This window comes from Salvelinus namaycush, chromosome 1, assembly GCF_016432855.1.
Source record: "Salvelinus namaycush isolate Seneca chromosome 1, SaNama_1.0, whole genome shotgun sequence".
Lineage (NCBI taxonomy): Eukaryota > Metazoa > Chordata > Actinopteri > Salmoniformes > Salmonidae > Salvelinus > Salvelinus namaycush.
Genome location: NC_052307.1, coordinates 63,153,341 through 63,174,575, shown reverse-complemented (window position 1 = coordinate 63,174,575; position 21,235 = coordinate 63,153,341). Strand labels below are relative to the sequence as shown.

The window sequence follows — 21,235 nt, the reverse complement described above, 5'->3', positions numbered from 1 at the left end:
GTTTACGTATTGCCCAGCCTGTAGAGAGCTACTCTCATCCATCTTTACCTCGCTGCCCTCCGCGATGACAAAGAGGCCTCCTCTCTCTCTTAAACAAATATGCAGCCTATTGTTTATTCATTTGTAGCAGTTGATCATCGCCCCACTGACTGTAGGGAGAGTCACTAATTGTCTGGTGTGCTTTTAGACAAAGGGGGAGAGCCCAGGGTTGGGCAGAGAGGGATTAGGGAGAGAGAGGAGAGAGGGGAAGGGGAGGTGGACAGGAAGCAGTAGGTATGCAGTTTGGGGCGGATACATGCAGTCCCCCCAGCCACAGCACAACGTCTGGGCATGTCGCCGCTCGCAGTGGCTAATTCGAACCAGCCGCTGAACTTGGCACCCGCAGCGGCTTCTGTGGTCGTGGCTGCTGTTCCTGCTGCTGCCGGCGTAGTGGGAATCACAGGCAAAGCTGCAAGCACTCAGACTCCAGCCGCTCTCCCTATCTTCTCTCTGCTAAACAGCCTACCTTCCTTCCAGGGGAATCCCAGAGCCCCTCTTTACAAGACCCCAGCCTCCTGTACCCCATATAACCCACCAAGTCACACACACACACACACACACACACACACACACACACACACACACACACACACACACACACACACACACACACACACACACACACACACACACACACACACACACACACCACCCTAGGGCTACCTGTGCCAGCACACGGCACAGTCACTCACATACTGAGATATAAGACAGGAGTGGTGTTTTATTCTACACCCAGCCCAGAGTGGGTTTTTCAGCCCATCTTCTTTGTGTCTTTTCACAGTGAAATACAATGACCTCATTGGATGTAATTGCTGCCATGACATCAGGGTGTGTGAATAACACAGGTGCTACTTGACATTATTCATCAACATGCCTTGTGCCTGGAACCAGCTCATCATTTTGCCCCTCGGTCAATGGAGAAACCATGACTACTGGCGCTATGATATCACCGGATATGGTATCCGAAATTGATATGGTAAAGAGTATGGATCAGGTTTAAATGGCAGCACACTGTGGCCTGTAGGTTCTGTGCCCTCTCCCTGTCTCTGTCCCATGTTCACCTCCTGTCCCCAGCGCTCACACACACACAAACACACTCAGAGCCGTCCGGAAAGCGTCCAGCTTTACCTTTAAGTGCTGAGAATCACTGGGATAATTACAAAGCAATACACAGCCAGACACTCACTGGCTCGTTCACACAGCGAATTTGGCAGCTCTCGCTGAATTGATAGCCATTTAGCCCGTGGATAGTCATCTGTTTTAATGCATTAATTTTGTATTAACAGCACTGCCAAATGTAATGGTGGAAATTGGGGTATGATCATAATGGAGAGTGTGTGCGTGCCTGTCTCTGTGTGTGTGTGTGTGTGTGCACGCGCCTTAGTTTGCACGTGTGTGTTTATGTGTGTGCATGTATTATACTGCTCCATTGGGGGCCATTCTGTGGAATTACCGGCTTGTGTTGGCACTCTAGCTGCCTTCCACCCTTCCAGTAATACCCACGTCCATGTCACGTTGGCTCTCCTCTCTTCTCCTCTCCCAGCTACTGTTTTGGTTAAAGGTGTATTTTTACATCCCATTGAAGTGGATGGAAATGCAGGTGTATGCAGCACTCTGGGTGGGTGTTGTAACTGATCTGCCCCTATATTGCCCACTGAGAGGCCAGGGTGCAGTGTTAAGTTGCCAGAGAGATGATGTGGTGGCGCCCACACCGCCCCTGTCCCTCTCTACCTGTACGAGCACAGAGCCCTGCTTCAACCCCCACAGAGAGAGGAGGTAGAGTACAGAGGCCTGGCTACAGAACAGCACACACATTCTGCCTCCCTCGCCCCATCCTTCTCCAGCACTCCATGCTCCCATTCTCTTATCCATGCTCGGCTAAAACTCCTGTCTGGTGTACGGCTGTCGTAAATTCTCGGCCAATTAAATGGAACTGAAGAGAAATTGAAGCCATGCGGCCTGTTGAGGAGGGGCCGACAGCCGTCCTCCAGCCTCCACCCAACTCTGTAGCTCAGCTCCTCTCAGGGCCTCAGTGGGGTGCTTGGTGCTCTGGGGCCCCGGTGCAGGGCAGCCCAGGCAGCCTCCTCTCCTCTCCTTTGGAGCGGCCAGGCCAGCTCCTCCCAGCTCTCTCTCCCAACATGACTTTTTAATTAAACCGCCGAATTCCTGCACTCCAGTTGGAGGTGATTTATCAGCTAGGGGCTTCATTGCAGGATCATAGGAAACAGACACAGGCCCTGTCTAATGCATTACTGTGTTTCACATCCAACGTTTGTGTGTACGTTTGTGTGTGCTCCTAGATAGCATCACTAGACTCTCTCACATCTATAATGTTGATGGAATCCTGTGTGTTTGTGAGCGTGCGCATGCATGGGGGTGTATCAGAGAGCCCCTGTCCCCATGGGTAGTGTTTAATCCCGTTTCTCATATAGAGCTCCCAGCCTACAACTGGTCAGATGGAACGGTCCGGGGAGGGGGGTGCACTGCTGTGTTGGCCCTGTACTGACCAGGCTCCATATCTCTAACAACAGTCCTCCACCACCTCCACACAGCCCGGTGCTGAGTAAGTGTGGTTGTTAACACACTTACAGGTGTCTGTGGTCTGTAAGAGGTGGTGATACAGAGGGGGGTGAGGTCTGGTTTGGACTGAGTCGGGCCCTGCCTACAGCCCAGTCAGTTTGGAGGTGATATACGGCCTGTTCTAGGCCAGGCAGTCTCAGGTTCACTCCTGCATAAATCCTGTCCTTTTTATGGGAAGCTGTAAAACTCCCAGGATTTTTTTTCTACCTCCTGAAACTAACTTTGAAGTTTAGGTCAGGTGTCGTCTGTTTTTTTTGTGTGAACTCACTGTCTCCTTGTAGATTTTTGCAGCCTTGAATCTTAATGCAGTCCCTCTCGCTCCCTTTTTTTTGTTCGACATCTGCTATGCCTAAAAACCGTGTGCCATTTCTCAGCTCAGCAATCACACAATGGATTTGGTGTTATCTACGAGTAAATCTGTCTGTCAGATTTCTCTGTACCAGCTCTGATGCAATATGTGTGGACGGAAGAGAAGGAGGGGGAAGAGGAGGAGAAAGGAGGGATACAGCTCACACGAGCAGAATATCCAGCAGCACCTATTCAATGACATCATGGAGGGCTTCAAACGAGGCGAGGAGGGAGAGCACAGAGAGAGAGACAGACCCTTTTAGAATCACCTAATATCTCTATTACACAGAGCTGAGGGGCTTGCAAAAAATAAAAACTCCCTTCCTTTTCCTGGAAGCAGTGTCCTAATGTACGTTTAGGTGTAGAAGTGAGAAATATAAAACCAGGGAGAATGGAATACAATTGCCCAGAAAAGCCCATAGCGATATTACAATATTACCAGAAAATTAAACATTAGAAGAAAAGGACGGGAGCATTTCTGGGAACATAATATTGTTATGATTTTTTCTCAGCCCAGGCTGTCAACACCTGATTCAGATGTAATGTGGTTAAAAATGTAATGTTTCCATTGCTTTTGCATTTCCCAGCCATCTAAACATGTTGCCTCACTGCAGGGCAAGCCGGTTCAGGCTCCTCTTAATTAATCAATTTGTTTTTCCCAACCTTTGTCTGAGTGTGGGGGTGGCCTGTACGGGAGATTAAGAGAGTCGTGGTGGGAGGCAGATACAGGATGTATACAGGATAACAGCCATTTTTTCCTCTCTCAGCATGAAGCCACACATTCAAAATGAAAACCTGTTTCAAATAAACCGATATGGAAAACGTAGCAATCTTTCTTACAATCTGCTTGTGCTTGCATTGTGAATTAAAGTAATTTTTTTATCATAGCATTTTCAGTTTTTACATGATATGACAAATTGCAGTAGCAATTGTCTTGGTTAGGATGAATAATTACCTATCAAATGCATCCAATAGTATCTCCTCCTCTAAGCTCCAATTGCCTTATTTTTATTGTCTATACATGCAATTCTCAAAAGCTGTCAAAGCCATGCATGGAAAACCCAGCCATTGTTACAATTTTTACATGTATTTATTTTCCTGGCAGTTTTTAATGGAGCATTAATGATGTTTATTTGGATTCATTATCTGATCTAGTCCCCATCTGGCAGTGAAGTGGTTGTTGTTTTCAGTCCTTTCACCCACTCAGCCACTGAATCTCACAAGAGACTAGGCCATGAAGATTAGAATAGAAAGAAACATCTTGTGATGATTGACATTGATTGCAGCCCCAGAAATCCACAGCTAGACTCCAGAGTGGGCCGTATGAACAGAACATGACAGGCATGAGAAGCAGTGAGAACAGTGGCCATACTGAGTCTGGCCTTTCCATTGTAAACATGAAATGATCAGGACCCTGTTTTATAGGATAATTGTCAATACCTCTACCGATCCCCTAGTCAGGGCCATATTGTGTTGGCATTGTGCCATTGATTGGGCCTTGTAGGGGGTAATTAGTGTGTGAGTCCGTGGTGTAGTGGGGTGTGGTGTTGGGAGAGATGGTGTCACTGTGGGGTGTGGTGTTCTGTGTCATTATAGGGTATGTGTCGGGTGTGGGGTACAGTGGAGTTGGAGTGTCAGTGTGGGGCACTTAGAGGAAATGATGGGGTTGATAGGTCAATACTGTGGAGTCTCTGTCCCCTGAAGGTCACTACCCTGTTGAGGAATGTTCAAGCTCGTTTCAGAATGTACCCCCCCCCCTCTCTCTCTCTCTCCGCGTTCCCTCTCTCTCCCTGGTGCTTGCTGTGATAGGGAGGATTTCACTGGCCCTGATCAATATTTAGCATCCCATGCATGAAACAGGCAGATGTTTGGAGTTTCCTTCTCAGAGACGGGAAGCTTCTCTTGAGTGAAAGGGATCAATGCTCCCTTCCGTCTGCCAGGGCTGTGGTCCTGTGGTCCTCTGAGGGGTGCGTGATGTGTGCCTCTCGCCCGCGCCTGGGCCCCTGAGACCAGCCCGGCTCCCACCCCTCTCTTTTCCTGTCCTGTTAGTCCACAGACAGATACAGCCAGAAACAGAGAGAGATACAGGGCTCAGTCCAAACAGAACAGTGTGGAAGAGGACTGGGTGTTAAACAACAGGGCCGTGATTGGTAATTGATTTGTTCATTTGTGAACTGTGTGAGTGAGTGAGTCAGTGGTGCCTGGTTAGCTGTCTGCCGTCAGTTAAAAGCCCTTTCTCTCTCTTTCTCTCTCTCTTTCTCTCTCTCTTTCTCTCTCTCTCTCTCTCTCTCTCGCTCTCCTCCCACAGCACCTGCAGCATCAGGAGAACGCGGTGGAGGGAGATGCCTGCTACTACCACTGTGTGCTGTGTAACTACTCCACCAAGGCCAAGCTCAACCTGGTCCAGCATGTGCGCTCCATGAAGCACCAGCGCAGCGAGAGCCTGAGGAAGCTCCAGCGCCTGCAGAAGGGCCTGCCTGAGGATGACGAGGAGCTCAGCGCCATCTTCACCATCCGCAAGTGTCCGTCTGCTGATACAGGTAAGATACAGAGGACTTACTCTCCACTATATTTTACAAGGGGATACAGACACACTCACCAGCTACTGGCTGTACCTGTAGCTGCTTCATAGTACTTCACACAGGGACTAAAGAGGGCTTTATTTTATGTCCTCTGCGGTATAGATATGAGCAGTAGTGCTTATGTTAATTATCAAAGATAATTTGACTACTTTCATGGAACCAGACACCTTTAGACAGTGACTGTGCTGCTGTTGCTGTTGTTATCTTTCCCTGCAAGGGAAATGTAATCAAAAACATATAAACTGATAAACTGATTCTAAAAAGTAACAGTGGTTGAAATGTGAGTAAGTGTCTGTGCCGTATCGTATTCAAACAAGACAAACAGCTCCCAATGCCACTGAGTCTGTGCTATGATATTGATATAAGCAGGTAAAACAATGATAAAATGGTGCACAATTTATTTTCTTTGGCACCTCAGATTCAAAATACAGTGTGCTCTAGATTGTTTTACTTTTGCTCGCACAAAGAGCATATCTACCAGGAAAGCCACCTGCCCTCTGTAACTCCTCCCACACAGGTAGAAGGCAGGAAGTAGCTACTGTGCCTCCATTCTGTCAGGTACAAACCCTACACTCTACGTTTATTTATATATTTTAGGCTCACACAGCCTGAACATACACTCACACAGCCGGAACACACACTCACACAGCCGGAACACACACTCACACAGCCGGAACATTCACTCACACACTCACACAGCCTGAACATTCACTCACACACTCACACAGCCTGAACACACACTCACACAGCCGGAACATACACTCACACAGCCTGAACATTCACTCACACACTCACACAGCCTGAAGATACACTCACACAGCCTGAACATACACTCACACACTCACACACTCACACAGCCTGAACACACACTCACACAGCCGGAACATACACTCACACAGCCTGAACATTCACTCACACACTCACACAGCCTGAACATACACTCACACAGCCTGAACATACACTCACACACTCACACACTCACACAGCCTGAACATACAAACACACACTCACACAGCCTGAACATACACTCACACACACACACAGCCTGAACACACACACACTGAACAGGCTCAGTTCAGAATAGTGCATGTATTCAGAATGTATATTCACATCTTTTTTTCTAATCAAAACTAAATGAACTGTAACTAATTATTTCTGAATGCAGACTTTTTTCCTATATTTGCACAATTCAGCTGGATGCTTTCTGAGAAATAATAATAATAATTCTGAGATCAGGCCTGGCCGTGCCTGCAGTTAATGGAGGCTACAGGGCCTTGCTGTTCAGCCAATAAAGACACATTCAGAGATGCCATCAGGCCGGAGGTAGGAGGAGCAAAGCAGCAACAACAGATACACCCACAGCAGCAGCAGTAAAAGGCACAAACAAAAGCCAGGATTGGTCGTTTGTTGGGGGCCGATTAAAAAAGAGTGAGCTGCGGTCAATTAACACTGTGTCTTAGCACAGATTTGGTTTTCTAATCATTTTAACTTCTGCACCCTGACAAAGGGCCTCCATTGTGTGTCCCCGCAGAGTGCCGTCACTGCCCTCCCTCACACTCACTCTGTGTATTGTTATGTAAAAAAAAGACCGGGCCTCTGAAAACGCTTTGTTCCAAGGAGGCAGGGATAATGAAGCCAGCGGCCGGGAAATTGCGCAAAAGGCAGTCACAGATCTGAGGCAAATCATTAGAGAACACATTTAGACGAGCAATTAAGGACAATTAAGCTTTCTGCTCACTGCACTCCAAATATGTTAATGACTACAGTACAGTGGACAAGTGAACATGTAAAAGCAAGAGGAAGCCCACTTAGGTTAAAAGGGTGGGGGGTTGGTGGTTTTGTGTTAGAGGAAGGAGGGGGGCTGTGGTGTGCTTCACAAACAAGTCTCATTTTCTCTTTTTTTGCTTGAGGTTCTGTTTATTTATATATCTTCTTTCCTAACCTTTGATGTGCGTTAATGGATAACCCCGTTTGTAAGAAACTGAATGAGGCTAGCTGTAGGTTAGGTAAGGGCTCCTGCACAGGGGTGGTGTGGGCAGAGCAATACACACACACACACACACACACACACACACACACACACACACACACACACACACACACACACACACACACACACACACACACACACACACACACACACACACACACTGTACACATACGCTGGGGGTGCTCTCTCCAGCCCCCCTTCGGAGATACATCAAACTACAGTCTTCCAGACCACATTATCCCACAGTAAACACAAGTCAAACACTACAAGATGGTGGATAAAAAACGTTCTACTGTGTGATAATTGTTTAGGCCGCTAGTGGGGTTTAGTTCAAGGTGTGTACTTTGAAGATGACTTGATTGCCTTGCTGTCAGGTCCTTCAGTTGATTAATTTAATCACCTCATCTTTTCCCGAAAGTAATTCACTTTTGACCTAAGAGGTTAGGAAATAGAACGGGATGGTTGTTAGGAATTAGATCACTAGGTTTGGCTGATTCTAACACACTGATGAAAGGCAAGGGGAGTCCATTGTAAATGTATCACAAGGTCAAAGGGTGCAATTGCTCATGTGTACAGGGCGTTGTTTTATCAAGACATCCAGAGATCATTATGATCCGGTAATTTAACCATAAGCATGGAGATCTCCTAATGTCTCTCCCAGTCCCTATCCTGTGTTAGTGACTCTGTTAGCGGCCATGCACCATGCTAAGGGCCGTTGTTATCATGCTCCTGAACAGTCTGGCATTCTGGGACTTTAGAAAGCCAGAGGATCCTTTAATAGCCTGTGACTTGATGTTTACCAAACAGAGCTCTGCGAGGCTCAGTGCTGAAGGCCTGATTGATTGTGCTATAGAGTCAGTCTCTGCTCGCTCCCGCCTTACAGGCCAGCGGACACTCTCTGCCAGGAAAAGACTGGGCGCAGACCAAGAGCGTCTGGAACGGCTGCCACATCCCCTTTAAGAGCCAGGGCAAAGTTTTCCCTCTCTCCTTCGCCCTTTCTTTTTTCCTTTATATATAGTTTTTAAAGGTCTGTTAAATGAAATGAAGTGTGTAATAAAGAATGTCTGCCTTTTCTCGCTCTCCTACCCCCCCCCCCCTTCGAGCATCTTGATCGAATTACGCTGATAATGAACATACCTTTTCATCAGCGAGAATGAACTGTTGTGAATTCCTAGACTCCACCCCCCTTCTGCCAAACTACCGCTTCACCTCCTAATGCCTTGTCCCAGCACCAGCGAATGACCCAGTCCCCCCCCCCCCCTTTAGAGCTGAACCATTCCCTCCTGGTGTAATATTTAATTTCCTCCCCGCTAGCTCTTCGGAGGCGCAGGACCATTTCTTGTGGTCGAGGCACAGTTGCTAAAGTGGTGGAAGGTTCCCCTGCTTGTTAAAACAAAGCTGGCCCTGGATTTCTGGGTCAGCTAGGCAGTAATTCCCCTGACTGCTGCTGGGCTTGGAGCGCTGCTCTGTTGGTGTTAGGTGCTGGGCTACTAGTCTCCACAGGAGCTAGCTAGGAACTAGGCTTCCCCCAATCAGCAGCCTCCCTGCAACAGCCCCAGGAGCCCTGACCACTGTATCAAAGACCAGAGTGATGTCATGAAGGAAAAAGGACAGATGACAACACAAGAAGGCTTCTGTCTGCAAACAGATGCAGGCAGCACAGAGACTAGGACAGTGTTTGCAAGGTGTGTAATCACACATGCACTCACACAGAAAGCCTTGCTGGGTGAAAGGTCTGTGTTTTTAGGAAGCTGTGGTGTACGGGCGGCTGGGCAGGCGGAATCCGAAGGCCTAGAGGTTTTTGGTGCCATGTCTCCCCTCTGTAGAGCGTCCAGGGAGAGTGCTGCTAAGGCGGGAGAGATGAATTTCCTGTCCAATTAGACCAACGCTGGGATAAAAGGCAGCCATTGTTTTAATTCCTGCCCCCGCTCTGAAAATGTGCTGCTTAAGCATGTTCCTCTGTGGCTCGGCCTCCATTTGTCTTCTTTAACCCTTTCTCTGGCTGGCTGGGGGGGAACAAAGGAGGCCTTAGAGGGACCCCAGCCACACCCACACCCCAGCCACACAGCTGCCCTGCCCCTGTCCCTGGGTGGAGAGGCCACAGAGCACAGCCCGCTGCTGCCCTGTACTAACACACTGCACACAGCCCAGACACCGACACCTCACTGGATACACTGGCAGAGAGAGGGAGGGGAGAAGAGACGAGAGGAGAAACTCTTGTTCCAGGTATGTGTGTGTGTGGGTTTGTGTGTATGGTGACTGATAGCTAGTGTGACACTCGGGCATTGGATGACACTATTTCTTATGAGTGATGTTCACCAGGGCATATAACTCACTGACACATTGGGGTTTCTCATTTCATAACAGTTAATGGACTAAAGTTATTTTTTGAGCACTGAACAGAATTAGATCATGCCTTTTAAAAAGGGCAAAGTTAAATGGTTACTGCATGGTGGGTGCCCTTCTGCCAGTGACTAGGGTCCTAGTGGTGTGGTGGAGGGGAGCAGGCCACAGATATGGAGGGAAGCAGTGTGAGTCTGAGGTGTGTGCCTGCACTTGTGTGTGTGTGTGTGTGTGTGTGTGTGTGTGTGTGTGTGTGTGTGTGTGTGTGTGTGTGTGTGTGTGTGTGTGTGTGTGTGTGTGTGTGTGTGTGTGTGTGTGTGTGTGTGTGCGGAGGAGGCTGAGAAGGAGAACAAACAGGGCTGACGGTGTGGATTAGCCCCTGCTGTAAATCTGCCTCAGTCACAGATGGCAGGCCCTTGATCACTGGTCTGTGACGGCTTGGCTCTCATCGCAGGAGGAAATCCCTGTCTGTGAGGTGGCTGGGAGGGAGGCTGGGGCCGGGCCGGGCCCGTCAGAGCAGCCTCCACTCATTGTCTCCAGTCTCTCAGGACACAGGGGCCTGCCTGGCCAGTCAGCGGTTTAGCAGCAGTCAGAGGGGGGGTATAGAGGGGTGACGGGTGGGCTGGATAGTGACACTGCAGTAGCCATGGTAAACACCCCACCAGCAGAGCTTGCTACTCAGGTCTCTAACCAGGAAGCGCAGTAACAAGAGCCTGGCCGGCACATCCCAGTGGGTGTGGCTTAGCGAGTGGGCAGAGGAGCATGCAGGCTGTTTGCATGGGCAAATGGAAATGAGGCCAAAGGATGCGTGGAATTACTGCATACTGGCGGAATCCAATTTGAAACCCGCTGCTTGTTTCACTAAAAGGGGTGCGCTTCCAGGGTCACACACTTAATAGCAAGCCCTGTCCTGACAACAGAGGCACCCCTCTTATCCCCACGCGCCTCTTTCCCTTTCCGTCTCATACATCATTCTATGATCCAAAAAAAGCTGGCAAAGAGCTTCATGCCCCAAAATATATTCTAATAAGGCAAATGCAGGATCCTCACTCATCTTCAGCTCTCTGGCAGCCCTTACGGAGGCTCTGGGACAGCCGACAGGATATGTCAACAGTGGGGGGGAAATGGTGGGCTTTCAAACCATCCTCACCTAAACTGGGCTGGAATATCTCACGCTCATGCAGTATAGAAGCCAGGTCCTCTCCCTTCCTCTCGCCCCCTGCCTGTCTATAGCCCCTGAGAGCTGCACATTAGCTGGGCTTGGAGCTTTACCTTCTCCAGCTCCCACAGTGTTCCTGAAAGAGCGGGTCCTGTGGCGGGGCTGTGAGAGCAGAAGCCAGGGGAAAGCAGGGGTGAGCCTGGCCACGCTCCGATGGCGTTGCGGGGGCGGCATGCAGCACAGCTCCCTCCCACAGACGGGAGGAGCACAGGAGACGGACAGCAGCCATCCATGGAATGTCCTCCTTTTTTCATGCTTGTTAAAATGCTACGTAAACCTTCCCAGAAACAGGATATTGTAGCCCCTAACCACCAGCCCCTTCTTCCACGCCATATTATGTCCAATCTGAAATTGACTTTGCTGTATGCTGTTTTAATAAAGGCTGTTATTGCGGTGATGCAGAGTGGAGATGAGGTCTGGGCGAGGGCGGGTGAGGAGGGTTATTAGGGTGAGGAGGGGCCCCTGTAGGGCCCGGGGCCCAGTGCCCAGTCTGGCTCCTGTCAGACGGCTGGCCTCTAATCCAGGACCCAGGGGCACTGAGAGCAGAGGAAATTGTTTGCTGTCCGCAGAACGTGGCAGGAATTTCATAAATACATTACCTTTCTTTTTTTTTTAAACAAAAAAACTAGCCTTTTATTATTAAAAAAGCTGAAATAATGACTTTATAGACTTTCCAGTTGTGCACATTACGCAGTCGCACTCATATGGCCCTGCTGTCCAAACTCACACAAGTAAGTATTTTCTTTCCCCCTGGTTTATAGATGCCTCTGTATAAATTCCACTGCTGGCTCATCCTGCAATAGCAAATTGACCAGAAAGCCACAATCCTATTTTGGGATAGACTATGAATCAAAACGTCCTGTGTCCATATTCATTCTTCCTGCATTTCATGACTGTACCCCAGAGCACTAAGCACTGGGCTGGATGGCACTGACCACTGGCTGCACTGCCTCAGCCTCTCTCTGCCTGGCAGGTGAACAGACTGGCCCACTGTGTGTCTGTCAGTCAACCCAATAGATGGCCTATGCAGTAGAGCACCAGGCTTTAGGGGGAAGAGAGAAACAGAGAGGGATAGTGAGAGGAGGCCAAATGAAGGGTGAACTCAGAAACTACAAAGATATTTTATTCCTAAACAAAGTTTGGACAAAATATACTCAGTCTACTTTTCAGCTTGAACTTTTAACATAAAAACCTTTTTGCATAATGAGCCTTCTACATAGATACACTAGGCCCTATTGAGTTTGTTCACTATGTGTGCTGTGCTCTGTGTGTGCTTTTCAGCATCAGGGATGGCACATGGGTGTAAACCTGAGCTGGATTTTATGTTGCACATACTCATAAATAAGTGCACACATAGGTGTCCACACACACAGAGTTAGCGGATGTGTGGGTGAGAGAGGCCCTCGCTCCCTGTCATCGAGCCCGTTTTCAGGCCTTTATTTCAGCCGCCGCCAAGGTGCGTCGCGTCAGCAGAGAGGAGACAGGCAGCGCATTATAATATTGGTTTCCCTCGCTCCCGTCATTACCAGACGCTCTCCTTGAAAGCTGATCCAAAAGATAGACAGTCCATCAGGAGACAGTCTTCTTATTTGTACTTACTAACCGTGTTAATGAGTTCCATTTCCAGGCCCTGAGGCTTTGCTGCTGCATATCTGAGCAGAGGTGGGGAGCAGCGGTTTAGGGTGCTGGGTTGCACACTCCGGAGGGGTCTGTGGGGTGGGGGGGGTGGGGGGTATGCAGTAGCCCTGCTTGCCCACCTGTCACTCAGCGAGAGAGTGACCACAGACACTCCTGTGGGCCTGTCAGTCTGGCTTGAGGGCATGGAGGACTGCTGGCTCTGTGGTTGCAGAAAGGGGAACTGAGAATAGATGCGCTGACGTACAGAGAATGGCTCTGATGGGTTTGATTAAACCAGCAGCAACAGTGTCAGACAGGAAGCATAAGAGGAGGAGAGGAAAAGCCTCTGAGAGAGAAGTGAGTTCATTTGATAATTTCTTTGAAAATACCTTGTGTACTATGAGTTTTTAGTGACTAGGTTATTATGAGTTTAGTCAAGGTGAGTGTTTATAGGATTCTACTGCAGCGTCTTTGCAGATGTGCAACATGGCTGGCTGTTGTTCCACTAGTGCAGACAGCGGCTTGGCAGCCATCTTGGTTTATTTAGAGGAAATGCTGTAATGTAAGTGTATCACAGTCACTTCCCCAGTGTGACTCATTTCACTGGCTCTGTAATCACACTACACCAATAACGCCAAGTGTTCCATATAAATCCCATCCAATCAAAGCTCTGTTTTAGGGCAATCCTGGACAGCACACATAGGCACATCCATAAATCCATCACAGCCTAACATTTGATCGCTATACGATACGTCTGTAATGTGGCTACCTCTCCTGCCGATCACTAGCACTTGTAACTTTTCATTTGACATAAGCAGATAAGTTTTCTTTGTAGCTTACTTGGACTTCCCCCAAGACACACATTTTGATCTCACGCCCAGTAGGCCCTTGTTCGGATACATTTGCTATTGATTGCACTGTTTGTTTATGTCAGGTATTCTGGGAACAAGAGCCAATAAATTCTTAAACGCCGTTAGATCGCTTTATTTGTTGCTATGTTTTGGTGTTGCGAGACCAAGCAGTTCACTCACTGTCAGAATCAAGGCAGCTCAATTTGACCATAGGCAACATGAGAGATTGGAGAAGTGGAGAAGTTTGGGAAGTTTAGAATGGAGGCAGGGAAAGCTTTATTTAGTCTTTTTTAATAAGGCCTGTTTGTCCCCCCAGAGAGCACTGGCAGATCAAAGGCCATGATCTTTGCTCTGGATGAGTTCAGTCTCAGCTCAGCAGCCCTGACTCTCCCAGCCTGACAGCAGAACAAAACCAGAGAGTAAAGAATGCCCTCTCCAGCAGCCAACCTGCCCTCACACTGAAGGCTCCATTACAATAAAGGCAGATGAAACAAACACTGGCTGAAAGCAAGAGATGATTCATTATCTGCCCCGTGATAGATGTGAATGACTGGCAGAGAGAACCACTGTGGTGTCTGAATGTGTGTGTGTTTCTTACTCACCATATTCTCTCTCTCTCTCTCTCTCTCTCTCTCTCTCTCTCACACAGACACACACTTTCATACACACACATACAGCGTTGTGTGTGTGCGTTGGCGTCAGAGCCTTGTGCTGTCTGTCCCTCCACCTCATCAATTAAAAGCAGCCAGGCAGATGGCAGTGATGAGAGAGGAGCAGGAATAATTCAATAGTGAACCCTGCTAACCTTTACCTGTGGGCCTGCACTCCTGCCATTGATTCAGCCTGCGTCTGATTATTCTCTAGGGAGGGAGGGTATGGATGAGTGAGGAGAAAAATACATGGGGAAATATGAGAGAGAGTCCAGGTTTGTTATGGTGGTGACATCAGTACACTCTATCAGCGGTCCGTAGGGGGGAGCAGGTGTTTGGCTCGGCTCGGGATGTCTCCTGTTACCCCCGGCAACCATCATCACCTTTCCCCCCACAGGGATAGGCTGGGTATCAACAGTACAGAGACAGGGATTCTCACACTGTCCCCCCGGCCTCAAAGGACCACTCTGGCCTCACCTATACACCACCCACACTGGACAGGCTATTGATCACAGCACACCTTCAGCTCCTGGCCCAGTGTCTGCATACTGCAGGGGAATCTCCCTCCCCGATTCAAACAAAGTGTTAACATTGGCCCTAATAGAGGATGAATGTTTAGATGCAGAGTGTTGAGGGGGAGTGTGGTGGTGCTCTGTGGCTGCTGATTGGACAGCCGTTTCCGTGTGAAGGCCTGTTTGTTAAAGAAGGGCTGAAGTCTGGATTTGGAAGTCAGTTATGCCCATGGCCTGGGCTGGGTGGAACTCTGGCTGACTCTATTTAACCAGATGTGAGGCCCTTTTTCTGCACAGTGACGATCCAAGACAAGATGGTATTTGTTTTTGACAAACTGGGACATTCCTGCTGTTTGACTGGGCTAGATTTATGGCGTCCCTCCTGATCCGGTGGAAGGCATAGCCCTCACACTGTCTCTTTGTCTGGTTGTGCCCGCTGCCTTGTCACTGCTATTTTATTTGCTGCTACTAGACAGAGTCCCCCACAAGCCTGTTTAGATGGGCCAGAGGAGTCCGCCCTGGCCCACTGATGGATGGTATTTAAAGTGCAAAAACTCCCAGAAAAATGACTATTGCGTATTATTTTAGCGCAGTGTTTGGGCGCGGGCCCCTCAGACAGGGCGGGTCGGTGGAGAGGAGATTCACCAGTCATTAGAGCAGAAGCACTGCATCAAAGACATAGCTCCCATCTGAGGGATTATATCTGCTTCTTAAACGTGTTGTATTATGTGTCTTGGCCATCCTCTCGACCTGGTGTCTACTTACATTACAGTATGCAGGGCACAGCCACTGAGACAAAGGCCTGCCTCTCAAACACTACCCAGAATGAATACGGCCAAGAAGACAAGTGTGTTTCTCTCTGTTGTGTCACTCATTGGTTTCAGATTAAAGCTCTGCATTTCCTCGTGAAATAGTGCCTCATTTATACTCATGATTAGAAATAAACTACTCAGATAAAATCATGCGCAGATCTGTTTTCTGAATTTCCTATTGTCTTTGTTTCACACATTGCCTATAAAACGGTTACTGCATATGCAATCATTGCCTGTTGATTTCCAATCCCTGCAGCAGTTTATACAGGCTTTTTCCTTTTGTATTGTTCTGGGATTTCTGGCATGGTTATTTGTTGAGCCCTCAGAGTTCTGTAAAGCATATTCTTTCATTTAAAAATGAATTTGGAAGACATAAAGATGGGAGAGAGAGAGGAAAATATGTTGGAAGACAGCAGAAAAACCACCCTGACCAATCTGAACCATTAAGATGAATAATCCACTGTTAAGAAACCAAGCAAAGGTCAATTTTCACGCTACCTGCTCAGTAAGCATACAGGAGAGCCCGGCGTATCGAGTCAATTCAGCCACGCTGCACAGTCAAGAGGAAAGGACACGCAATTCAGGCCCACTTTAGAGTTGTGCCGCTATGTTAGACCAAGTGCTGCTATAAAAAGATTTTTGCCTCGCTCACTCAGGCTGATGGTCTCATGCACTTGTTTTTGAAGTTTTAATGCTCTCCCTGCCGTGATACATGTCGACTTGGATGGCCAGTTTAGAAATAATTTATTAACTTGGACCCAAAAAAGACAACATTTGCCTTTATATAAGTCCTTGGTCTGAGATTCAGAATGCACAACAACAGCCTTACTCAGAGTCATAAGGTACAGGATAAACCCGCAGCATCCAGAGAGAGTCTGGGCCTTTAGCCAGTGTGCCCACAGCCGGTGTCAATGCAGGTGAGAGCAACCTCTGTCTATTCAGGAGCAGGTTAGACAGTGCTGTAACACGTTGATGATGATGTAGATGCAGAGAGAGAGAGAGAGAGCAGAGAGGTCAGTGTGCAGCAGGAAGCATAGCCCAGTGCACCAGACAGGCTAAAGGCCTCTCCTCTCCCCAGGCCCCACAGCCCTCTGTAGGGGATGGAGCTGGTGCTGCTCCCCTGTGTGACTCTTAATAGAAATGGAGAGGGATTACACTGAAGCGTCTATGGTCTGTGGTCATCTGAATTTTAAAACAGGGACTAATGGTGTCTGAGAAGGGTGGCCTGGCACTCAGGGAGTAGTATTAACTTCCAGGTCCTTGTCACTCTTCCCTGTTCCCTTAATGAACCACGGATAGTGAACTGTGTTGGAAATAACAGGCAAGTCAATGGCTATTAAACAGCCAGCACACACAGTTAAAATAACTAGACTAGAGAAACCCTGCTGTAGAGAGATGGAAGGGGCTAACCCCAAGCAAGAGCAGCCCTTTTGTTTGGAGATAATATGTACACATCTGCTACAGTTTGGGAGCTAGATAATGTATTTAGTTCCTGTTGGGCTGTGTGAAATATTACTTCAGAGGACCTGGTGAGAAAAAAGTAATGATTATGGGGTGTGTTTTGGAAATGAGTGTCTCTCTCATGTATATGTTGAATATCTCAGGCACGTGGGAAGGTTGAGACGGGGCACATATTTGGGGGCGAGAAGCAGAATGGCGTTACAGCGGCGGTGTCTGAATGGACGGTGCAGGTCACTGTCAATCAGCCAGACGGAGCGCTAATCTGCCGTTTGTTTGGTTTCCTCTGGTCCTGTGTCAACGGGGCCCAATATGGCAGGGCGAATTAGGAAAAATGGCCCGTGTTTTTGTCATGTAAAACGGGGCGAGAAAATCTAATTGGGTGGGGGAGAGAGAACGATGTCTCCTTTGTTTAAGGGCCTTCCGCAGTCACTTTCCAGGCCCCATTGTGAGTGGCCCACAATAGCATTAATGTGTGCTCCTGGCCTGAGCTCTTCCTTTCTGTGGCTCTCTGTGCAGTCAGCTCCTGTCCGTTCCACTCTGTCTCCACGCTTCACCTCCACGCTCCAACAGCGCTGAGGACGGGGCACAGAGACCCCTCCACCACTACTACTCTTTTCCCAATCCAATATACCCCCCCCACCCCCACCACAGCCCTTACCCTGCCTGCCTGCCCCGTTTTCTTATTCCAGCCCATTAAAAAAAAGAAATGGAGAAAAGGCTAATTCTTTCCCTTCTTTGTCTGCCCTCCGTTTCCCGCCTCCGGAAAAGTATCTTTACATTTCCTGGTGCATGTTATCTGATTTCAAGAATTCAGTCATTCAATGAGACATTATTGGAATTGATTGCTCAGTAAGTTAAGAGTCAGTACTTGCCATGAGGGGTGACCAAATTCACGATGAAAGATTTGTGTCTTCATCAAAAAGAAGAAAATACTTTAAATTCCTAACATCATGAGAATACTGGACAGTGACTCATTTGATTGAGAGGCTGCTTGTGATACATTACGACTTAGAAGTTGTTACTTCAGCTTACCTGCCAATACAATATATTAGTGTTCATAGTTCATTGGAATGTTTCTCTGTTGTAGTGTAGAGGGCAGAAACATTTGTAGTTGTTGTATCTAATCGACCCAAACTGTTGGGTGACATTGTATCTGATTGTCAACAGGCAGGTTTGGAGTGCACCCCTGCACTTACTGTGATTTCTCTCAAGTGTGATGGTGGTTAGTCTTCTTTCATCTAAAGATAGGAACCGTCTTTAAATTAGCACTTGAGCCTCACTACAAAGAAGTGCACTTAACGCTTATGTGAGCCCCAATACAAATCCCCTGTGATTGGTGACTGTCTACCTTTTTCATTTTGTTGCATTATCATATTCTAAAGCACTAGACAAATCTAATAGCAAAAAATAATGAGAAAATCTGTGTTAATATAATATTTCTTTATACAAAAGCATAGTGCATAGAGCTGGGGGCAGGCAGACATGTGAGCTTGGTGAGTGGCACCACCCCCAACCCTGTCCATGTGCAAATTGAATAACGACTAACCTCGTCATATTTAGTGCACTATTAATGGCCCTGTGCCTTGTGAAGGTGTAATCATGCGTGATAAAAACCGGGCTGAAGTTACTAAGCTACGAGCTATCTTGTGTGCATTAAAGTGTCCTTTTTTTGTTGCAAAGGTCATTCATAACTTGGTCGCACCGTTGATGTACAGTGAGAGATATTGATTGATTAATGCATAAAGTGCTCGGAATCCATTTGGCTCTGTGAAAGGGAATGGGAGAGAAGACTTGCTCTCTCTCTCTCTCTCTCTCTCTCTCTCTCTCTCTCTCTCTCTCTCTCTCTCTCTCCCCCCCCCCCTCTCTCTCCCTCACTCACTCTCTATATTTTCACCTCTCCCCCCATTGTTCGAAGGGCATCATTTTTCGCCGGCTAAGTTTAAGGGACAAAAGCCCCCGATTCTGCCAAGTAATGCATTCAAAGGAACATTGATTCTCATCAGTGTCAGTTGAATTACTCTCAAAGGCTTGACAAGGAGTTGCTCTTATATTAGCCTATCTCTTCTCCTGCCCCCAAAAGAATGTGTAGCTGCAAGGAGAGTTAGCTAACAGTCTACCCCATCTCTAAGAACACAAGAAGATAATGTTTTATCTCCAAGTACAGAAAAGTTTTATTCTCTTTTTACTCTGAACTTTTCTGCAATGTTAGCTCATTTAGTTAGATGGTGGATAGCCTGGCACAGTCAAGTTCTCTCTCTCTGCCGATCCTCATTGTGATCATTGAGCCTTCCATTCATATGCAGTGTACCAATCATTGGTCATGTGTGGTTAATATTGGTGATGTCACAGGGTGTATTTTGCTGGGTTTAACCCTACCACGCTGTGTCTCCATTGTCCGTGTCTAGATTGATTCTTGGAGGACATGGATATGCTCCCCTCCGAACTCTGCGTGCCTCCTAAGGAGGTTTTGAAGAGCCTTTGAGGGCAGGGTCAGAGGGTCAGTACCTTAGTGCTCCGTGACAAGGAAGAGGAGCCCTTTATCCCTGAGGCCCCCGGCGGGGAGCCCTATGAAAGGGGCCTGAGAGACGGCCGTTCCCCTAGAAACATGGGGCCGCATTAGGGGTTCGAAACAGAGTGTGCCATCCTCTGCACCTTTCATCTCCACCGGGGTCTGCTCCATTAGGATCTTTTATCTTTGTGCTGATGGCTGCTGCTGATAATGGGGCTGCCGAGAAAAGCCCCAAAAAGTAACACACAGCCCTCCTCCTCCTATAAGTGGAATAGCACATCCATCCATCCTCCGTGTACAGATTAGTCCATGCTGAATAAGCCATATGGTTATGAGAATGTGTTGGGGTGTATTTTTTTTAAATGAGAGAATACTACACAGCATTGTGAATGTTATTTGCTGTGGCGTGCTGTGTTGCTAATGGTTTGTGGCCTGACCGCAGTGGCAGCCATCGCTGCAGCGAGAGCACTGGTGTCAGCTGCCTTAACACTCTACAGCCACCCCCCGTAACCCCAACCCCTCCCGCTGAACAACTGTGACGCCCCCCTCCCTTTTCCATATTGCTGACAACGGATGGTGTTTGAATGATGATTAATTTTTCAACAACCAATAAGATATGCAGTGTGTGTATTCATTTGAGCTATTTAGCATCTGGTTTTGTATTCAGGGATGTTGTCTAGGTCTGTCTGGCAATGCAAAAAAGCTATATATGATCGGCCATCGCCTCGTAGGTGGAGGTATGGAGAGATATTTGAATTAGTCTGCTAATGCTTCTGTAGAATTGCATTAATGCCCTTCTGTGGTATCATAAGCATCTTGAAAAAAGTTGCTTTTGGGGAAGAAAACACAATCGCATAAATGGTATAGTTATTCATGCAGGGCAATGTTTTTCAAATGTTATAGTAATTATGAGAAATACTCTTGCTTTCCCCTAAATAGCCACGGTGAAGCAAATCTCATTTCCAAGGCAAAGCGGGGAAGGAACACACTGAATAATCATTGTGTTTAATGCTCTAGTCACAATCCCAGGTTTTATGATGGTTTTCTAATGATTTTCTAATGATGTTAAATATTAGTAGAGAGTAAAGCCATAATTTGAACGCAGCAGTCGTTTTGTCAACGCTCTATCAGGACACCCGATTGCAACTGCAATGAATATTGGGCAGGGAATGAGATTTAAGGGCCATCCCTTTTGTTGTTTTATTTTGTCGACTCCCTGTCCGCCATAAATCCTCATCGCCGAGCTCTTGAAGCTAGTGCCGTCACCCACGCTCCGCAGGTGGGAATATGATTCAGCGCAGGGGCCATTTCATTCAGGGCCACTGTCCGTCCACCGCAGTCATTCGTAAAAAACGCTGGAGCAGTCCCTGTGAAGAAAACAGTCCAGTGGACTCCTGGGAAATAAAAAAGCAGAGGAAGAGAGAGAAGGAGAAAATGAAGGGGAAAATGTCAGGGAGAGAAGAAGGGGGGAAATGCTTCGAATGGCTATCAAACGAAATACAGAAAGCTCAGTCCCTGATGAGTGACAATGTAGAGCAAAATATGTATTGGAGACAAAGGCTTTGTCTCCTTCCTGGGCCTCTTCAATGAATTACACTGCCCCCCCCCCCATAGCTTTTTAATTAAATGGCTGCAGCTCCATCTCTCTATCCGTAGCTCCCCATTACAGAGGCTAGATAAGGGATTGCTATCTGTAGCATGTTAAGAAAGGCTGCTGGGCAG

At 47.7% G+C, this 21,235-nt stretch overlaps 1 protein-coding gene across 1 annotated transcript in view; it reads left to right on the top strand.

The window, feature by feature from the left end:
- Positions 1-1,991: 1,991 nt before the first annotated feature.
- Positions 1,992-21,235, top strand: part of LOC120052516 (zinc finger homeobox protein 3-like) — a 69,669-nt gene continuing 50,425 nt past the window's right edge. The window contains exons 1-2 of the mRNA XM_038999479.1: positions 1,992-2,099; positions 5,276-5,507. Of these exons, the coding sequence (XP_038855407.1) occupies positions 1,992-2,099; positions 5,276-5,507 (340 nt within the window). The remainder of the gene's footprint in view (positions 2,100-5,275; positions 5,508-21,235) is intronic.